Below are 22,268 nucleotides of genomic sequence, written 5' to 3'. Positions count from 1 at the left end.
TATATGAATAAGCAAAAAGCTCTCTAGTCCATAAAACTGTAGCTCTGTGTCAAAACATCAAGTTCTTAAATCTAGAAAGCATCCAATAATGTTTTCTGAAGGGAACAAGTAGAAGGGTGAGGGATAGAAATCTCTACATAACTGAGGTGGAGCTCAAGGTGATTATTTTGAGCAACTATCTGAAGAAAAATGATAGAGGAAAAATAAACAGAACCTAAGACTTTTTGAACATCACAATGATATGATTAAGCCTCAGAGCACAAACAGGCAGGGAGGCAAAGGAATATCAGAGACTTCAGGGAAGTGTATTATAAGAGAAAAGTGGAATTACAGTAGATGTGACTTTAATGAGTAATGATATAAATGAGCAGTACTTGAAGTTACAAATCACAAATCTGTAGATAGAACAGGATTTTAATAACTGATTAAAAGTTTTAAGTTCTTATTATTCCAATTTCCCTGTTATTTTGAATAAAATAAATTCCTAAGTTCTTTAAAATCCAGTGAAACAATTCCAGCTTGTGAAGATAAGGTTTTCAGGTAACAAAAATAAACTATATCAAGCTTTTCCCAAGGACTTACTCAAAAAGCAAGCTCATCATCATTGGTCTCTATTTTAAAAATGTACTTTTTTTCTTTAAAGTATTACAAGTCTTCTTCACAGTAATGAGCATAAATAGACCATACTTACTCATAGATTATTCATTAATAATCAAGCCATGAATATTTACTGTTTATTCTGGGAATACTGCCTATAAGCCATAATGACTATCAATTCAGCAGTCAAGTCAAGGGGGCCAACAGCAATCAGTAGGCAAAACTCCAGTATCTCCCACCCAAAAGAAGATTCTCTCTCCCTGTTATTTAACCTTTTTATTTTCTTAATGAGAACAATGACTTTACTTAAAGGAATGCTATCAAGATTTATGGTTTTACTGGCTGAAATAGTCCTGTGAAATATGGAAAACTTAAATTTATGTATGTACTTTTGTGATTATTTAAACAGCCCCATGGCAACTAAATGGCTGAATTGAAAATGGAAGAGAAATTGCTGGTGAGAAAGTAGATTGGAGCTTTAACCTCATAAAAGAAGATCTTTATCCATCACGTGTCTAAAATTTTAAAAATAGCATTGCGGTCTTCTTCTCACAACTTATGTTTCTGCTCATGTACCAGAAGAAGCTACATAAAGAGTTTTTAAAAACTGATTTAATACTATCTCTACATTTTATTCATTATACCATGGTTATATGCAACATTTTGCCGAAGAAGCTGGACTTCAGCCATTCATTACCAATATTTTCTTTAATGTCTATACTCATTAGTTGCCTCCCTGTTATTTTATTTATAAAAATACAGGAAGGATATGTTTAAATGTTTATTCTTATATCTTTATCTTTTCTGTAGCAGGAACTATATTATCTATCTCTTTACATGGTCCACAACACTCACCATAATGCCTTACACACCAAGAGTGAAAACAAACAGTAAGTTCCTAACGGTGGGAAACATTGAGAAAAGAGCTATGAGGGATTAAAACACCCAAAGGTCCTTATAATGTAAAATAATGCTTACTGATACCAATGGTTCTATCTGCTCTCAGAGTCAGTTAGTCTTGGTTTATGATCTATAGTGCACGCTCTGAATACCCACAGTCATCATTAGCTTCAGTTCTTCTTGGTCCCATTAATAGCGAGGAAAATTAGCCAATGAAGTGGGTGTGTCTGCAGCAAAAGGAAGTAGAAAGGACTAAGCTTGTGTTCCACTGGAGAGCTGTCAAAGATCCAGCAATTTTCAAAATGTGGATTCTATAAAAATTTACCAAAATCACACTGCCAAAAAGAAATGCCTTATTTTTCTACTATATATATATAATATATATATTATATATATATCCCCTTTTAAGCAAATTTACATAATAAAAAAGAATTTTGTATACTTAGCCTGTTATAAAATCTTTAGACTCTGACCCACAATCCCATCATGTTTTATCTAAGAACCCCTTCCCCTGGCTCTATTTCTGGCAGAAAAGAAAGAAACTCAGTGCATCTATGGTTTCAACATGTGCTATAAGCCATTACTGCTTGTATTTATTTTTTACTTTGATGCATAAACTATCAGTATTAGCCTTTTGAACACATTGGTACTATTTCAAACATGACTTCATCTGAATCTAATGGTATCAAATATTTATTTCTGGAACTGCATCTTTATTTTTATACTCTAAGTCAAGGGGAACAAAGCTCAAAATACAGATTTCTAATTCATAAACCACTGTTGAGGAATGTATCCACTGGGGATATGTGTAGGGAGGGCTGTAGTTCATTCTAACTTCTAAAAACAGGATAGGAGATTATTCGTTAATCAAAAATAACGGGTAATTTCCCCAAAGTGTCTACTTCTTCGTTATTTAACTTAATGAAACGGATTATACTGTAACATACAATGAGAATAACCATCAAGGTTAAGAGAAAAACACCTGTTTGTTTCACAAGAAAAATGACTATGGCATTACTAAATGAATATGTACTCGTGCAAGCTTTCAAATGTTTAACAGGTGACATTTAATAGTAGGGAAACTAAATGCTTAAATAGAAAGGAGCAGAAACACCTGGGCAGGTCTGCAAGTGTGGTCGCCTATTTAACATGCAATTGCATTTTCAACATAATTAGTTTAAATGAGCTTCTAAATTTGGGTGATGTATTGCACATGTAATTAAGATTTAATTTAAAATGTTCTATAATAAATTGTTTTCCATTTCTGACAAATCACATTAGGGAGGTAGATTTTGATTTGGAAATAGTTTTTAAAATGTGTTAATCATCTGTGCTGAAAATATGAGAAAGAAAAAAAAGGAGCTCTGTTCAAAGTTACTTGGGATTTAAAAAATATGCGGTAAAGGGCATAATTTCCCTCCATCTTATGAAGTCTAGCTGAAGAGGACGGTGAAACTAACTCATCCACTTCTGTAAGCAGAAGCACTCTGAACATGATCTAAAGTACATGACATATAATTTCAAACTTTTATTATCGAAACTACTACATAGTAAGCATAGCCTGCTGATTTAAATAACCTCAACAAGGCTTGGCACTAACCTGCTAAATCCTGAAACAGAGATGAAGCCCCTATTGCCAGTCCAAGATAAATTAAGCCACTGGACGAGAGTACAGCGAGGCTGCAGAAATTCCAGAGAGGTGTCATTTAGTTTTGCCCAGTATGGTTGCAGATTGAGATGAATGTACTGCAGAGGATCACAGCAATGCTGGTTCAGTAGTTTGCAAGTCTGTGCTAATCTACACAGGTCTGGTAGTGTCAGATGATTCAGAATCAGTTGAATGAGCTACATAAAACAGAGAAACCAAGATCACCCAGACTGAAAAAACAATATCACTTTCTGAAGCATATGATATGATCTAATAAAGAACAACAGTATCACACATTTTATAACAATACTTTCACATACTAAATAAATCAACATTCAACAGAATTATCCAAATCAGTAGTAACCATACGTACATAAGGCTATATATATCACATTTCAAGAGCGTTCAAAGTATATTCAATTCATGTCGACTATTTTTTTTTTTTTTTACAGTGCAAAGATATATTTTGGTAATCTATTGAATAATACAATTTTTCACAGACTTAACATTTACTAAACATCGACTACACGTCAAACACTGGTGAGAAGAGCTCCCGCTTTCAGGGTTTCCAGAGTCCAGTGGGGACTGATAAGTACGATGATATGTTTTAATAGCTTGGATGGACGCATAGACAGCTACTAGAGCCTGACACAAGACACAGGCCTAACCACAGTGAAAGCGGACTTGGACCAGCAAGGCTCAGCTTTAAAGAGTGAGAGGCAAAACTGGGGAGAGGAAAGGTTGGTTAGTGGTAAGGACTGGGTCACAGAGAGCCTCACAGAGGAGCCTGGATTTATTCTGAAAGCAATGAGGAGTCTTGAAGGGATTTATGTAACTGCAGAGTGACAGAGTCAGATATATGGTTTAGAAAGATCATTGCAGGGGGCACTACCGGAGGCAGGAAGGGAAACCCGCCTGGCGGCTACTGCAGATTCCAGAAAAGAGGAATCAGGGGCCTGCTTACGGCAACTGGCAGTGACTGGGGAGTAGCTAACAGATACAAAAAAGTATTAAGGAGCAGGAATCAAAAAGGTTTTTATCTCTAATTAAAATAGTTTCTTTGAACTAGTTCAAGATTTGTTTTTTCTTAATGGTGAACGGTCGGGGGATCCTAAACTAATTTTCAAAGAATCACTGCTAAATAGCCTATTCTGAACCAAGAAACACTAAGAATAAAAAATCAAATATTTGCTAAATGGTAAAAATGAGAGAGAAGGTTGGGTTTCTTACTTAATGCAGTGTATTTATCTAGCTATACATTTTGATTTGCAATTATGCCCTTTAACCTAAATGCTCTTTGTCGATTTATTTAACTATGCAGGCCCAGTATTAAATTTAGGTCAGAATAACACTGTTTGAGGCCAAAATATGACAAAGTAAAGAGTGACAACAACATATTTAAAATAAGCTTGAAGAGTACATATAAAATATGAGGATTGCTGACTAATACATATATTGAGTATAAGAAGGCTTGGGATGTTTTTGCTATTTATTTATTTATTTAATTTATTTATTTTTAAAAATTTATTTATTTTTGGCTGCGTTGGGTCTTCGTTGCTGCACACGGGCTTTCTCTAGTTGCAGCGAGAGGGGGGCTACTCTTCAATGCTGTGCGTGGGCTTCTCATTGCGGTGGCTTCTCTTGTTGCTGAGCATGGGCTCCAGGCGCGTGGGCTTCAGTAGTTGTGGCATGCGGGCTCAGTAGTTGTGGCTAGTGGGCTCTGAAGCGCAGGCTCAGTAGTTGTGGCTCGTGGGATTAGTTGCTCCACGGCATGTGGGATCTTCCCAGACCAGGGGTGGAACCCATGTCCCCTGGATTGGCAGGCGGATTCTTAACCACTGCACCACCAGGGAAATCTCTGCTATTTATTTTTAACATTTGAACTGGGCTTTTGAAAAATAACATTAAGGTGGGTGTGTATGTGTTATAAAAACAGGGAAATATAAGGAAATTAAAAATTAGTCTAAAATCTCATCATTCTGATGACATGCAAATTGTCAACAAGCAAATTATACAAACAACACAAGAAAATTCAGGTAAAATATTAGAAAATCCAAACACTGAAGGCAGGCAGAAAATGAGTTTTTCCCTCTCCAACCTCAAATGTAATAATCCCTCTGCCCCTTGGTAAATACTGCTAACAGTTTTTCTGATCTCTTCCAGATAAATATGTATGAAATTCTATTCTTGGATTTGCACTAAAAGAATGATACTTTATACACTGTTCTGCACCTTACTTTTCTCATTGAATGATGTATCTTGTAGATATTTCTATATCTGCACATACAAATCCACCCCATTCCACCTTACAGATGTGATACACTAATTCAGCTAATTTCTCATTGATATATATTTCCTGCTTTTTTCCCTATTGCAAATAACACTGCAATATCATTTTGTGTATGTATGTGTATCTTGGCAAATTTTGCAAATATATCTTAGGGTAAACTTTATGCATTTAAAAGTTTTGATATAAACAAAAAATTGCCCTTCAGAATGTTTGCATCAATTTACCACAAACAGGGCATAAAAGTACCCATTCACTCATAACCTAGACAGCACTGGTATCAATACTTTAAATGTTGCCATTCTGAAAGCAGGAGAAGGAAAAAACAAAATAAAACGGGGGCTTCCCTGGTGGCGCAGTGGTTGAGAGTCTGCCTGCTAATGCAGGGGACACGGGTTCGAGCCCTGGTCTGGGAAGATCCCACATGCCACGGAGCGACTGGGCCCGTGAGCCACAACTGCTGAGCCTGCACGTCTGGAGCCTGTGCCCCACAACGGGGGGGGCTGCGATAGTGAGAGGCCCGCGCACCGCGATGAAGAGTGGCCCCCGCTTGCCGCAACTAGAGAAAGCCCTCGCACGAAACAAAGACCCAACACAGCTAAAAAAATAAATAAATAAATAAATAAATAAAGTAGCTATTAAAAAAAAAAAAGGATAAATAAAACAGAAACAAAAATTGTATGGCACTGTTGTCTTGGGGTTTTGTTTGTTTGTGTTTGTTTTGTTTTGCGTGGCTTGTGGGATCTTAGTTCCCCGATCAGGGATTGAACCTGGGCCCTCGGCAGTGAAAGCATACAGTCCTAACCACTGGACTGCCAGGGAATGCCCTATTTGCTTTGTTTTTAACTACAGAAATGTAATCCTTTGCCAAGGGAACTGCCAATGTTCCCTTCTTTCCTGTTGGTCTGTTTCTAGACTCTATTCTGTTCCATTTATTTCTCCCATATCAATAGCCCTCTGGGTCAAATAAATAACTTTTGTTCTGACTTTTTAAAAGTTTATGTGTGGGAATGCACTGGATCGGTTTGGTTGCAAATGAGACTCTATCTTCATTGTTGATCCACAAATATCAGTACTATGGCTTCATAATGTGCTTTATTATCTGGTGGGACTAGTGATCCCTCCATCACTCTTCTTTTCCAGAATTTTCCTGAGCATTTTCATAGTTTTTAGGTGAACTTTTCTATTAAAAAACAAACAACAAATTATGTTTGCATTTTACCTGGAAGTTCACTGAACACATAGATTACTTTAAGGAAAACTGACATCTTTAATCTTTACTTCATTGTGTCTTCCTACTCAAGGGTATGGCATGATTTACCATTTAATGATCTTTTTTGATCCTAGAGTTCCTAAAGCTACTGATTATTATCTATTAACTTCGTAACCTGCCGACTTACTTACTGTTCCAAATAGTTTTTGGTCTCTTCTCCTGAGTATTCTAATACAAAATCATATTGCCTGCAAATGATGATAATTTTACAGCCTTCTTTCCAAAAATCATGCCTCTTATTTCTTTCTCCCATCTTTCAGCATTGGATAGTATTTCTAGAACAATGTTAAGTAACACTGACGTCTTGTTCCTGACTTTAATTTGTATGTGAGCCATAAATGTGAGGCACATATGTAATTTAAAAATTTTTAGTAACTACAATTTTTTAGAAGTCCAAAGAGTTTAGTTAATGATACAGTACTGTATACTTGAAAGTTGCTGAGAGTAAATCTTAAGCATTCTCACCACACACAGTCACCCAAAAGAGTTAACAATGTGAGGTGATGTATGTGTCAATTATCTTGATCTTGGTAATCACTACACAATGTATATCAAATCATGTTGTACACTTTAAATATATACAATTATATTTGTCAATTATTCCTCAATGAAGTTAAAAAATAAAATAAATTCTAAAGAAATAGGTGATATTAATTTTAATATATTTTATTTGATGAGATATATTAAAATGATCATCTCAACGTGTGTTCAACATAAAAACTATTACTGATACTAAATCTTTTTTTGTCATATTAAGTCTTTGAAATCCTGTGTGTATTTTATATTTTCAGCTCATCTCAATTCAGATTAGACATAAAGTGCTCAACAGTACATGTGGCTAGTGGCTACCATATTGAACCATGCATTTCTAGTGTTTGATAATTAAATATGATGTTAGCTTTTGGTTACTCATATTTGGTAGCAGAAAATTCGTAGATAGCTTAATAAGGTATTTAGTTTTTAACAGACACTGATAAAAATTTGGATATCTATCCAGCTGCCATTTGTCAAACAATTTTGCACATCTACTGAGACGATTGTAGGATTTTTCTCCTTTGACTATGTTACTATTTTATAGTACTGTACTATTATCATATAGATTCTCTAATACCTAAACACCCTTGAATTCCAGGAATACATCCTGAATGATTTTTTGTATCATATTTTAAAATAATTCTATTCACTATATTTTATTTGCAGAAGTAAAATTGGTCTGTAATTTTATTTTTATGTGCTATAGTATTATATCAGCTTCACTAAGAAGTTAAAAACTTTCCTTTTTCTTTATGCTATGAAAGAGTTTAAATAATACAGGATTTGATCACTTCTTAAATGTCTGAAAGAACCTATGAGTCATCTGGGCTTGGCAACCGTAGGACCTTAAATATTTGTAGAATGAATTAAAAATTTGTTGTTTTAACTACAATATTAAAAGCTATTTCAGTAAAATTTTTAAGCAGTTAGTGAAAAGAGGCATTAAAAGTTAAATATATCCATGTATCAGAGGATAAATAATTTACTTTTTTCCAGATGATTTATAATTTAAATAACTCCCAGCAATTGCTGGCATCATTCCAAAGTCACCAATATTAAAAGATGTATATTGTGTGAAAACATTTTCTGATCCTTAATATTATATTTTAAGCAAATATCAAAGTAGAAAAAGAATAATGAAGTTATGGAGACCATGACATTGGCATGTGAAAAAGCACCTTTGGATTCTGATTAAGCAAAAGATAACAGGTTTTAGGCCCACAAGATAATACCCATTAATTATTACTCATCTAGTATCTAGTGCCTGTCAAAAGATGTTTTTACACGGGGGTATCCTAGCCTAAAGTACCATTTGACACCATGCTGAAAGTAAGATGTTGTATGTAGGATGTTGTATGTCTCAAAACACAGCTGATCTGCCCTCAAAACCCACTCTACTCATAATACAATTATTTTCAACTAAGGAAACATTATGTCACTTGACATATTTAAATGTGGGGGGGGGGTTCCTTTAAATAACTTGGATTACCTATAATTGGGGCAACTTTTAAAAAAAGAGTTTCTCTTTTTACTCACCATGAGATCATTCAGTGTTTTGCAGCATTAACTCTTTATGCATTGTACTGCTTTCATCATGGCTAATTAATGTCCTTCAGGACGACTGATTCTATCTCTCGGTTTCATCTGTGTGATTCTGTTGCATTGATTAAACCCCTTGCATGTACTGGAAGCTTTTACTCTTTTTTGGCTCCTTCCCTACAGCATAAGAGCATACTGAAATCTCTCCCAGCTTGCATCACAAACAGAAACCTTCCCACCCTGCTATATCTTCTGCCACTCGTCTTTTCTCCTTTTAAAAGATAAATTAGAGCAAATAATATCTATAATAATTTCATACTCTTCCTCATCTTGATATGCCTTATTGAGTGTGACATGAAGGGGTGGAGTGTTAGGATGCCAAGTATTATTCACTATTGGTGGACAGTCTTGCCCATGATTGGTGTATATTAACAGAAATATTTTTCTGCTTATGCTCAGAGAGCAAACACTTTTTGTCTCTGCTTCTCCCCCCCCTCCTTGATGCCGTAACCAGATATGGTAAGGTTTTTCTCATCTCTCACCCTATGGTCATAGTTCCATTGAACTGATAATGGTAAAGGATTATCAGAGATCTCCCGATGACCAAAACCAGTGGGCACTTGTCCCTGAGCTCTCTGCAGCGGTACGGCTGACCACACCCATTTTATGTTCTTTATATACCTGTGTAGCTTCCTATCGTTGCTTTTAAGACAATCTCATCCTTGTCCCAAGTGCCTTTTCTGACTTGTCTTCCTCTACTGTACTCTTAGATGTTAGTAATCCCAGAATTCTATTCTTGGCCCTTTATTCACGCCCTCAGAGCTTTCCTGGTCAGTTTCATCTACCACGGTAGCCCTCTCCTCTTCTGAGAAGACTCACACAAGTGTAAACTCAGAACTTCCTCCTGAGTTTCAAACTCAAATAGCAACTGCCTACTGTCAACTTCTCAATCAGAGAAGTCGGCTTTGATGAATCACAGGCACCTCCAAGTCAATGCACCCTTCCACCTTCACCCACTGGCTTATGATTAATGGCATATCCATCCACCAGGTCATTTCAACCACAAGCCCAAAAGTCCTTGTGATGTTCTGCTTCATGTCCACATTCAATAGTTACTTTGATTTCTACCTTCTGCATCTCTGGAATACTTCTCCAGCTTACCTCCTTTCCAAACTTTCCAGTACCCAGAGCTTCATAACTTCTTGCCTAAATTTCTGCAGTAACTCCCCGACTGGTATCCCTGCTTCCCACCCTGACCTCCTTTTGGTCTATTCTTCATTTACCAACAGAATAAACTAAGAAGGAAATCTCATTTTGTTATTCCTTTTAAAATGAATAAAACTTTCAATGTTTCCCTACTGACTACAGAAAAGGTTCACAATCTTCTTCATACCATGACACACATGAAAAACAAACTTTACATGAGGCCAAACACCTGGGCAATTATTCTAACTGTGGGCCAAAGCATGTGCAAAAATGCCTGCATAGGGGACACGGGTTCGAGCCCTGGTCCGGGAAGATCCCACATGCCGCGGAGCAACTAAGCCCGTGCGCCACAACTACTGAGCCTGCACTCTAGCGCCCGCGAGGCACAACTACTGAGCCCACGTGCCACAGCTACTGAAGTCCATGCTCTTAGAGCCCGTGCTCCACAACAAGAGAAGCCACAGCAATGAGAACCCCATGCACCGCAACGGAGAGTACCCCCGCTCACTGCAACTAGAGAAAGGCTGCGTGCAGCAACAAAGACCCAACGCAACCATAAATAAATAAATAAATAAATAAATAAATAAATAAATAAATAAATAAATAAATAAATTTTTAAAAAATGCCTGCATATTATGGATAATTTCTGGAATGCCAGCTATTATTCCACATCTTTTTCTCCCACTAAAAAAAGCATACGAAGAATTCAGAGAACACAAGAAAGTGAGTGTGAAATTATTATAGGTATAATCTTGGCTTTGTTCTAATTTTTTACCAAAGGTAAATGATTTATAAAATCTAAGGTCTCTATGACTCCCCTCAACTGATTCTGCTGCGTACAGGAGAGACACAGCAGCCTGAGGACCACTGGCTGAAGAGAGAAAATGCAAACCTCTCGGTAAAACCCACAGAGCCCTCTACGACATGGCAGGGTGGGCTGTGCGTTGCCAGGGCTGGGATGTCCCAATCACTGTCATCTGTGTGGACGGTGGCCTATGGAGTGATGCACCGAGGCAGCCCTGAGCCTGTGTCCAAGTTCATCTCTTGCAGCTTCTGCTATCAAATCCTATTCCAGCCACAGTGAAATACTGGAGTTCCCAAACAGGTCACACAGTTTCACTTCTTCTCACCTTTGGACACACTCTTCCCTTTCCCTGAAGTTCCCGTTATTCATTTGAATGTAATATGTTAAGCATTTTACTAGGTCTGGATAAAATTCAACAAACTCTTTAAAATACATTTGCTGAATTTAAATCTCTATACTGTAGTTTTAGGAAATGGGTAAGAATCAAGGAAGTGAGCTTCCTCCAGATGAACTGCTGCCACTGCTGCCAGGACAGACCCTCCTTGAAGCCCCAGGGAACAACGCTGTCAACATCCCACACTCCTCTCTCCTAGCTCAGCTCCTCCTCCCTCCTCCCTCTAAGGGCCAGGGTGTCTTGTCCACCTATGAAACTTCCTTCCATAACACAAGACTGGACCTAGAAGGCCTGGGTTGGATCCTGGTTCCATGGCTTACTGACTGAATTACCTTGGATCTTTAAATTCATCTTTATGTGGCAACTTTAGCTACTTCACAGGATGTACCATAGCATTTGAATTGTGAAATGTTGAACAGGCATTATAGTTCCGGTTAGGCACTCAAGAGGTGACCTTATTGTTCCATGCAAGTTAAGCTACTTGTATTATTACAATGAAACCTGAAATACCCACCAGTGTGGAAGGGGGATAGTTGAACTGGTTAAAGTTTAAGTTTATAAAATTTTCTTTAAAAGATCTGATTATATTATTTTTAACCACACACAGCTCTTCTCAGCAGGGGAAGGAATGCCTGGCCCTACTCCCACCCCAGGGGGTGTGCTAATGGCATTTGATGCCTGGGAGCCAGGAGTGCTAAATATACCCTGGAAACACCCTTGTAGTGACACACTGAAAACAAGACTTTAGGTAAAAGGCACTCTGTACCTGCCTAGACCAAAAATCATAGCTAGTTAGAATACAGAATAGAGTTAGTATAGAAGAGTATATGACACTTGGAGAAACTGCACACTATTAAACAGAATAAGCATTTCTCTCACAGTCTTATTAATACTCTTATTTTTCATAGCAAATCATCTTTTAACATAACCGGTATCAAGTTAAGCACATATTGCCCATATTAATACTGTGTAATTATGAATTAAAGTGGAGTGTAATTTATCATTGCTTTATGTATTTTGGTTATTGTTAATCAGTGATAAAATAACATATATTTACTAGTTTATTCAGAATCACTAAAGTCAATCCAAAACAAAGGTGGTGAAGTTACTGAACACAATTTTGTCTAGTCTTTCCAAAATCAAAATACACAATACATCAGATTATGTATACCTTGCTAATGCTCCGATTTCTCTGACATCTAGCAAAATAAACATTAACATCTAAACATTTTAAAATGATAGTATGTCCAATATTGCTACTGAATATCTTTGGCTTACCTCATAAGGTAGTTTATCAAAATATCCATTACTTGTCCCTTCCCTGAGGGCAATACTGCTAAACTTTTTGTTCAGATTGTCCATTCCACATCCATTCTTTTCTTCATAGTCATCTTCTAGATCATTCATGTCAATAAGTGAAGTCTTGAGAGAAAGCACTGGCTTGTCCTTTGTACCATGTAATACAACTGCATCTAATTCAGTGTAATAATCCAGAAGAGAACTATTTACTTCCAGCCGTATAAGATTTGTGGGAAAATTTATCTGCTTAATACAAGGTTTAAACTGGCGAGCCTGGGAAGCATTCACCTTCGTAGGTTTCTCTGACCAAAGGATCTCCCATCTGCCAAAGAAAGAAACTTCCCTATGATACAGTTTGGAATGAGATTTATTGTTACCTTAATGTTAGGGGCCCAGCCCAATACATTACAGTGTGAAGCAAAAGCATTAAACAAGGTGGGTAGGATCAAACCAAGAATTGTTTCCAGGACATGAAAAAAATTTAAAACCTAAATGCCATAGACCTTATTACTTAAAATATTTTTACTACTTAAATTATTTTTACAACTCCCTTAGAAAGTCCTTTTCGGCAGATTTCACTTTGGTAAGTTAAAAACTGGAATAGGTAGTCAGAGGTACATGAACGACCTTCAGTTTTACAGATAAAGTAAACACAAAGTATTAAAGCACACGGTAGAAAGCACTCCTGGGTGCATGCCCTAAACCAACTGTGGAAACTAAACTTCTCACCTTGCCTCACGAAGGTCCCCTTTTCTGTTTCTGTTACTGGTGTCATACAAGTTCAAAACTTTCATTATATTTTTCTTTGGCCACAGCACACGGCATGTGGAATCTGAGACCCCCCCCCCACCAGGGATCAAACCCGCGTCCCCTGCGTTGGACGCGTGCGGAGTCTTAACCACTGGACCACCAGGAAAGTCCCAAAACTATCATTTTCTTTGATTTTCTTTTATCCAGTCATTAAATTTTATCAGAGTTTTCATGAAATTGTCTCATATATGCCCTTCTCCTAAATTTCCATTATTGTCAGCTTTTAGTCATCCTTGTATCCTCAGTACCTAGCAAGTAGCTAACACATAACAGGTGAATAACATTTTCTCCTATTCCTTCAAAATGAACTTCTACTTTTCAGCCAGGTTAATCATTACTTTCCAGATAATAAACTTATTTCCACACGAAGGTGTTTGCTCACGTTGTCTTCCCCTCCCAATGAAATGCCTAACCTACAATTACCTGCCCATCTTTTCTTCAAGGCCTAACTCATATTCCATGTCTTTCTATAGGTCTTCTTAAAAAATTATTTTCCAAAATTATTTAAAGATTCTTCATAACATAGCATCATTAGATATATAATATTCTCAAATATATGGCATAAATAACCATTTCTCTAATATTGTTTTCTAATATATCAGAGAAAATTAAAAACACAAACAAAAATACTTCAATAAATACTTCTATTTCTATTTATTTACTTTAGCTAGCAGAACTTTTACATAAAGATTTTATGTCAAAGATTAAGAACATTTTTAAGTCTCCTAATACATACTACAAACTGCTTTCAAAGAAGCTTATGCCAACAGTATATAAGAATGACCACTGAAAGCACTCTTTATTTTTAAAAATAAGCTCTAATTTCACAGTGACCCAGGTCTCTGTGACATAATTTATAATTCACTGACTACTAACACTTAAAATGTTTTCATATGCTTATTAATCATATCAATTTTTTTCCCCTCCAATATACTGTCAGTTCATTTCCTTGCCCCAATGGCCTATTTACTTTTTATGAATTTTATTTTTTTTTATACAGCAGGTTCTTATTAGTTATCTACTTTATACATATTAGTGTATATATGTCAATCCCAATCTCCCAGTTCATCCCACCACCACCACCCCACCCCCCGCTTTCCCCCCTTGGTGTCCATATGTTTGTTCTCTACATCTGTGTCTCTATTTCTGCCTTGCAAACCGGTTCATCTGTACCATTTTTCTAGATTCCACATATATGCGTTAATATACACTTGTTTTTCTCTTTCTAACTTCACTCTGTAGGACAGTCTCTAGGTCCATCCATGTCTCTACAAATGACCGAATTTCATTCCTTTTTATGGCTGAGTAATATCCCGCTGTATATATGCACCACATCTTTATCCGTTCATCTGTCGATGGGCATTTAGGTTGCTTCCAGGACCTGGCTATTGTAAACAGTGCTGCAATGAACATTGGGGTGTATGGGTCTTTTTGAATTATGGTTTTCTCTGGGTATATGCCCAGTAATGGGATTGCTGGGTCATATGGTAATTCTGTTTTTAGTTTTTTAAGGAACCGCCATACTGTTCTCCACAGTGGCTGTATCAATTTACATTCCCACCAACAGTGCAAGAGGGTTCCCTTTTCTCCACACCCTCTCCAGCATTTGTTGTTTGGAGATTTTCTGATGATGCCCATACTAACTGGTGTGAGGTGATACCTCATGGTAGTTCTGATTTGCATTTCTCTAATAATTAATGATGTTGAGTAGCTTTTCATATGCTTCTTGGCCATCTGTATGTCTTCTTTGGAGAAATGTCTATTTAGGTCTTCTGCCCATTTTTGGATTGGGTTGTTTGTTTTTTTAATATTGAGCTGCATGAGCTGTTTATATATTTTGGAGATTAATCCTTTGTCTGTTGATTCGTTTGCAAATATTTTCTCCCATTCTGAGGGTTGTCTTTTCGTCTTGTTTGTAGTTTCCTTTGCTTTGCAAAAGCTTTTAAGTTTCATTAGGTCCCATTTGTTTATTTTTGTTTTTATTTCCATTACTCTAGGAGGTGGATCAAAAAAGATCTTGCTGTGATTTATGTCAAAGAGTGTTCTTCCTATGTTTTCCTCTAAGAGTTGTATAGTATCCGGTCTTACATTCAGGTCTTTAATCCATTTTGAGTTTATTTTTGTGTATGGTGTTAGGGAGCATTCTAATTTCATTCTTTTACATGTAGCTGTCCAGTTTTCCCAGCACCACTTACTGAAGAGGCTGTCTTTTATCCATTGTATATCCTTGCCTCCTTTGTCATAGATTAGTTGACCATAGCTGTGTGGGTTTATCTCTGGGCTTTCTATCCTGTTCCATTGATCTATATTTCTGTTTTTGTGCCAGTACCATATTGTCTTGATTACTGTAGCTGAAGTCAGGGAGTCTGATTCCTCCAGCTCTGTTTTTTTCCCTCAAGATTGCTTTGGCTATTCATTGTCTTTTGTGTCTCCATACAAATTTTAAGATTTTTTGTTCTAGTTCTGTAAAAAAATGCCATTGGTAATTTGATAGGGATCGCACTGAATCTGTAGATTGCTTTGGGTAGTATAGTCATTTTCACAATACTGATTCTTCCAATCCAAGAACAAGGTATATCTCTCCATCTGTTTGTGTCATCTTTGATTTCTTTCATCAGTGTCTTATAGTTTTCTGAGTACAGGTCTTTTACCTCCTTAGGTAGGTTTATTCCTAGGTATTTTATTCTTTTCATTGCAATGGTGAATGGGACTGTTTCCTTAATTTCTCTTTCTGATCTTTCATTGTTGGTGTATAGGAATGCAAGAGATTTCTGTGCATTAATTTTGTATCCTGCTACTTTACCAAATTCATTGATTAGCTCTAGTAGTTTTCTGGAGGCATCTTTAGGATTATCTGTGTATAGTATCATGTCACCTGCAAACAGTGACAGTTTTACTTCTTGTTTTCCAATTTGTATTCCTATTCTTTCTTTTTCTTCTCTGACTGCCATGGCTAGGACTTCCCAAACTATGTTGAATCACAGTGGCGAGAGTGGACATCCTTGTCTTGTTCCTGATCTTAGAGGAAATGCTTTCAGTTTTTCACCATTGAGAATGATGTTTGCTGTGGGTTTGTCGTATATGGCCTTTATTATGTTGAGGTAGGTTCCCTCTGTGCCCATTTTCTGGAGAGTTTTTATCATAAATGGGTACTGAATTTTGTCAAAAGCTTTTTCTGCACCTATTGAGATGATCATATGTTTTTTATACTTCAATTTGTTAATATTGTGTATCACGTTGACTGATTTGCGTATATTGAAGAATCCTTGCATCCCTGGGATAAACCCCACTTGATCATGGTGCATGATCCTTTTAATGTGTTGTTGGATTTTGTTTGCTAGTATTTTGTTGAGAATTTTTGCATCTATATTCATCAGTGATATTGGCCTGTAATCTTCTTTTTTTGTAGTATCTTTGTCTGGTTTTGGTATCAGGGTGATGGTGGCCTCGTAGAATGAGTTTGGGAATGTTCCTCCCTCTGTTATATTTTGGAAGAGTTTGAGAAGGATGGGTGTTAGCTCTTCTCTAAATGTTTGATAGAATTCACCTGTGAAGACATTTGGTCCTGATCTTTTGTTTGTTGTAATATTTTTAATCACAGTTTCAATTTCATTACTTGTAATTGGTCTGTTCATATTTTCTATTTCTTCCTAGTTCAGTCTTGGAAGGTTTTACCTAAGAATTTGTCCATTTCTTCCAGGTTGTCCATTTGATTGGCATAGAGTTGCTTGTAGTAGTCTCTTATGATGCTTTGTATTTCTGCAGTGTCCGTTGTAACTTCTTCGTTTTCATTTCTAATTTTATTGATTTGAGTCCTCTCCCTCTTTTTCTTGATAAGCCAATGGCCTATTGAGATCCAGGTAAAAACTGATTACAGCAAGGCATTTAGGGAACTGAAATAGACAAAAGAGTATGAAACTCAGGGGAGAAATCTGAGCTGAGACTATAGCAGTCATCGACATACAAGTACCATAATGGTCTTTAGGCCAAGATGGGGGCAAGAAAGGCATATAGCACCACTCTTGGGAGAAGAGAAGTTTGGTAATTTCTACCTTTAGGAATAAAAGCATAAGGCAGAAACTCAATGGGATTCCAGTAAACATATCACTAACCGTAACAGTAGGACTTTTGCAGTTAACAGAACCCTATAATCACCCCATATTTGTTAGATTTGCTACTTCTCTCCTGAAAACTAGGAATAAAACCCATCAAACATATAAAGAACCTGTGAGTATTTGTATTCAGAGACAACCTGAAAGTAGGAATGGAGAGACTGGTCCCTCTCTATATCCAATCTTGGGAGGCAGGGGAAGAGTTCTAAGGAACAGAGCAGGTTGTGGCAGATTTAAGGAGGAAAGGAAAGCTAGCTGGGCATCTTCTCACTTTCTGTGACAAGGCAGAAAAGCAAATTTGGAATGCCAGCCTAGACCTAAGAAGTGCCCCCAAAGCCTAAATGCAAAAACTTTTAGGGTTTCCAACAATGGAATTGATTTGAACACTCTACTGAAAATCCACACAGTTAAACAGAGCTAGCTATACAGGAATAGAAGTATGAAACATTTAAAACCATGTTCGTGGGAAAACGCATTCCTAATTTTGGACAGTACATTTCCAAGAATCCTGGGGTAAATGGTGGAAGGTATGAGAAAATTCAAATTTTGGTTTTACTCATCCTTTTGTTGCTGCTGGAAAATGACACGAGATGATGTTGGAGGAATGTCTCATGTCCAAGAAACAAGGACCACTCAGGACCCTGTGAAATAACTGCCTGTACTGGTTCACAACACATGTGGACTAAACCAGCCTATTTTATTGTTTAGCTTCAATGAGAAGTTTTTATGAGCCTTAACAGAAACACTGAAAATGTAATATAGAAATCACCTCTGCCAGGTTCTTTGCAATAAATAAAGATACAGACAAAACATGTTCTTTATGTATAGCCTGACTTGCATTATAATGCAAATTACATTATAAAATTATAAATAAAACAAGCTTAAAAACAAGCACTGATTAGAGCACAAATACTCTATTGTAATAATGTATTAATCTATTAAAGTCCTCTCTCTCTCTCTCTCTACCTTGCAGAATGGACAAGGTTAAGATGATGCTTTAAAATGACTTCCTTAACATTTCTAGCATGTTTAAAAGTTTAATGCTATGTTAGCATCATTTTTGCTTCTGACTTTATATAGCATAAACATTATATATTTAGTTATATATATATCATAAGTTTAAATATGACAGCATTCTTAAAGTTGAAAAATATCAAACCTTATCAGTTATTAGAAATAGTTTTAAATGTCTAAACATAAAAAAATTCAAGTATCATTAGTTTATTTATATTTTATTTTGATTTTTCTTGATAACCTAAGAAGTAATAAAGAAAAGTGGTAAGAAGATGGAAAAATTAGTTTATAGGTCGGTAGCCAGTTGAATTAAATTAACATTAACTCTGAGACCAATACAAATTGATTTGGGGGTATCATCTGTATTAAGGTGATTTTGTTTAAAATTCTAATAGAACTAGAATATATTATTTTAGAAAGAGAAAGATATCTACATTACCCAACAAGAGAATATGCCAATATCTTTTTTTTAAATTATAGTATGGTTGATTTACAATATTATAATAGTTTCGGGTGTGCAACATAGTGATTCAATATTTTTACAGATTATATTCCACTTAAATTTATTATAAAATAATGGCTATATTTCCTATGCCAATCTTTTTATTTTAGAAAATTAATGCCAGAATTTAAAAAACTAGTCAGTGAAAATAAGCAAATACAAGCAAATGCACATGTGCATGCATGTGTGTACACACACACACACAATTTTCCATGAGATAGCCCTGACTCTTAATCCTCTAGACCCAGAACAGTGTTGATGAGATTAAACTGCTTTAAGTCATGGCCTTTGTAGTCTGCACATTTATGTGCTGACTATATATGCCCACACACTGTATTCATCTACTGGACAAATCTGACAAACACTAATGTCCTTTGTAAGTATTTTAAATCTACAGTATCATGTGCAAAATTCAAAATGGAATCCCTATCAGGCTGCGCTTTGTTTGCACTTGGAGTCCTTAATTCTGGGTTGGTAACAGCATTCTCTTTACCAGCCCACTTATTTCTCCTTCTGTTGATTGCTCTGAATGCCTACTATATGTCCCGTGCTTGGACACAAAGCACTCTGTCTCTGTAACTGTTGACCTGTTGTTACTCACTGAGAACGTCTCTCTAGGGCTCCCAGGAAGCAGCAGGTAGGCAATAGAGGAAGAGAGACGTTCATCAACGGAAACTGGAGAAAGCAAGTTTTCTAACATATTCAGGTTGGAAGCCAGGCACATGGATGCAGAGAGCTTCCCTATAAACAAAATTCCTCCTGGTTAGTAAGCACATCTAGTAACCAGCAAAAAGAAAGTTCTCTTGCCAACACTGTTCCATTTTACCTGCTGAAAGTGAAGGGATAGAATAGGAAAACAAACTAGAATAAAATTAAAGTACTGTAATAGGTATACCTACTCACTCCCTGCTTCCCAGCCTGTCTCTGATTGTAACTAACAAAGTGGCATCTGCTTTAAAAAGAACTAACCGATAAAAGGTCTGATCATTTCTAACTTAAATGACAAAGTCATGCTTCTTGACTCACAAAGTCAAGGGGACCAGACTATGACCAATTCGTGAAATCATTGCTTAAGCAACTTCCTTTGGCAACTTCTGTGACGGCCACTTTCTTTCTCCCTGCTTTCTTAACTTCAATATTATGTAGTGAAAATGCTTTCAACACTCAAAAAAAAAAAAATCCACACCACTAAATTTTATCCCCAAATAGCTTCATTCCAGTAGGCTTCCTTAATATGACCTCAATTTGTCATTCTCTTCCTCCTCTTTTCCCTGTCTCTCTTCCAATGTGTAACCCTGCACTAGGCTTTTTTCTGACTCTTACACAAGCATCTATTAAGATCTTATACTCAGAACCAGGACACTCTATACTACCTTTTTTCTTTTCTCTTAGTAGAGCACTAGGCCCGAAGTCAGAAGACTTTGAGATCTTACAGAACTACCTGTAACTTTCCTACCTCACTCACTGAACAAAGAAATGCAATCAGACAAAATGGAGAAAGATTGCTTTTAAATTTTAAATGTTCTGGGACAAGTTCATTTCCCATAAATTCCTGAGCTACTCCAACACACTCCCTTATTTGCTAACTCCTAAGGGAGAAATAAAACCGTATGCAATTAATTAAAGTAATAGGCAGTACAGTCCAGTGGTTCCTAAACCACAGTGTGTGATAGAGCTTTCCATGATTAAATGTGAAAAATAAAGAATACACTGGTATATATAAAGATATGCACACATATACACGTAAGTTGCCAACCGCTCTTTATTCGAGATTCTGAGCATGCTAATTTCTCAGTATAAACTGGGGTTTCTTTTATGAAATGATAGTGATGAAAAATGATGTTGGTAGCAAAGTAAATAATCTGACAACCCTAAATCAGTTCTCTAACTTTTATTATCAATACCATTATGTTTACCAGTTTATTGGAGTTGACTTTCTCTACCTGTGCTCTGCTTAGATCTCCTGGTAGGTCTGGTGCCCATGTCCCAGATGTGCGGGCTTGCTCCTAAGGGCTCCCACCTGTAGCCTTCTACAGAGAACTACATAGGCTCCCAGAGCCGCTTCATCCTGAGAGTGGCATGTGCCTGGAAGACTTCCATCCCCCCTTCCCACTGCCCCAGCCCACAGCCCAAGACAGACAGGCAGGAGCATCAGAGCCCAGCTCCCGGGCAACTGTGCCTCCAGGCTGACTGGGATGTCACAGGGCTTTGCATCCTGGCCTGACTTCTTCCCTTCCCTACAGTGCTTTCCCCACTCCCTTATCTTCCCCACTCCTTACCAGTTTCTCCAGGAGCACTTTCTTAACAAATCTTTGGTAAAGGAATAGTCCTCTCAAGGTCTGCTTCTGGGAAACTGTATCCAAGAGCTCTATGAAATCCCAAAGCTTGTGGCCCTTCAACAGCTTGTTCTCTCCACTCTGGGGCTTTCCTCACTTCTTAGAACACCAAGATCTCACCTCATGCGCTTTCACCTTTGCACGTGGTATTCTCTCTCCACCTTTCCTACCCAAACTAAAGCTTCACTCAACCCTCAGGTCCCAGTTAAGTCACTTCCTCTGGGAGGACTTCTCGGAGCCCCACAGGTTAGGCGTTCCCCTCTGCCAGCACATGCACCCTGCAGTCTCACGGCCCTCTTCCAGGCTGGCCTGTAAAACTCAAAGAACAAGACCCACCTCTGTCTGGCTCTGTTTTGTTCCTGGCAGTGAGTGGGCAGAGAAGGTGTTCAATCAGTGTTTCTGATTGTCTAAAGAAATTCACCAAAACGTTAACAGTTACTGAATCTGGGCAGAAGAACTGGGTTTTTTTTTTTTTTTTTTTTATTTTCTTTTTTGGTATTTTCTAACAAGTTTTTTAAACACTGAAACTGATTTCATAATCAGTAAAATTTAAAAGGCCCTTTTTTATTCTGCAATAATATATATTGGTTAGCTTCTTTTTCTCTTAAAAGTTAATGGTATTTTCTGTGGAATAAGGCTAAAAATCAGTTAGGCAAAGTAGAGCTACATCTATAAATAAAGCTGTCACTTTAATCACAATCACGCACTACAGCTCTCAGCTAGGAACCCAGGAGCATGATTCATACCCAAAATCAGTTCTGCAGACATTAAGTTTTAGATCAGAGGAAAGACATTACATGTTGCATGGATCTTATCCCCATACTGGTTCATCTTTTTAGAAAAAAACTAGATAGCTTTGTAGGAAAGAGGCAAACAGTGACAGAGTCCAATGATACAATTCTCCCATAAGAAAGGATCCTACTCAAAGTACTTTTTTTTCCTCTCAGGAAAAAAAGCCTGTATATTAAAGGATGCTGGTTTCCTGTTTTTTAAAAAAAACTGACCCATTAAT

General features: G+C 36.9%; 1 protein-coding gene across 3 annotated transcripts in view; it reads right to left on the bottom strand.

Moving 5' to 3' along the window:
* The window catches only part of FBXL4 (F-box and leucine rich repeat protein 4), a 71,165-nt gene that overhangs the window by 29,630 nt on the left and 19,267 nt on the right, over window positions 1-22,268 (bottom strand). For all 3 annotated transcript variants that reach the window (XM_007169664.2, XM_007169666.2, XM_007169665.2), the window contains exons 4-5: window positions 12,462-12,804; window positions 3,098-3,342 (exon numbers count right to left, since the gene is read on the bottom strand). In XM_007169664.2, the coding sequence (XP_007169726.1) occupies window positions 3,098-3,342; window positions 12,462-12,804 (588 nt within the window). The remainder of the gene's footprint in view (window positions 1-3,097; window positions 3,343-12,461; window positions 12,805-22,268) is intronic.

Source organism: Balaenoptera acutorostrata, chromosome 14 (assembly GCF_949987535.1).
Source record: "Balaenoptera acutorostrata chromosome 14, mBalAcu1.1, whole genome shotgun sequence".
NCBI lineage: Eukaryota > Metazoa > Chordata > Mammalia > Artiodactyla > Balaenopteridae > Balaenoptera > Balaenoptera acutorostrata.
Note: the sequence above shows the minus strand (reverse complement) of the source record. Positions and strands in the feature narration are given on the sequence as shown.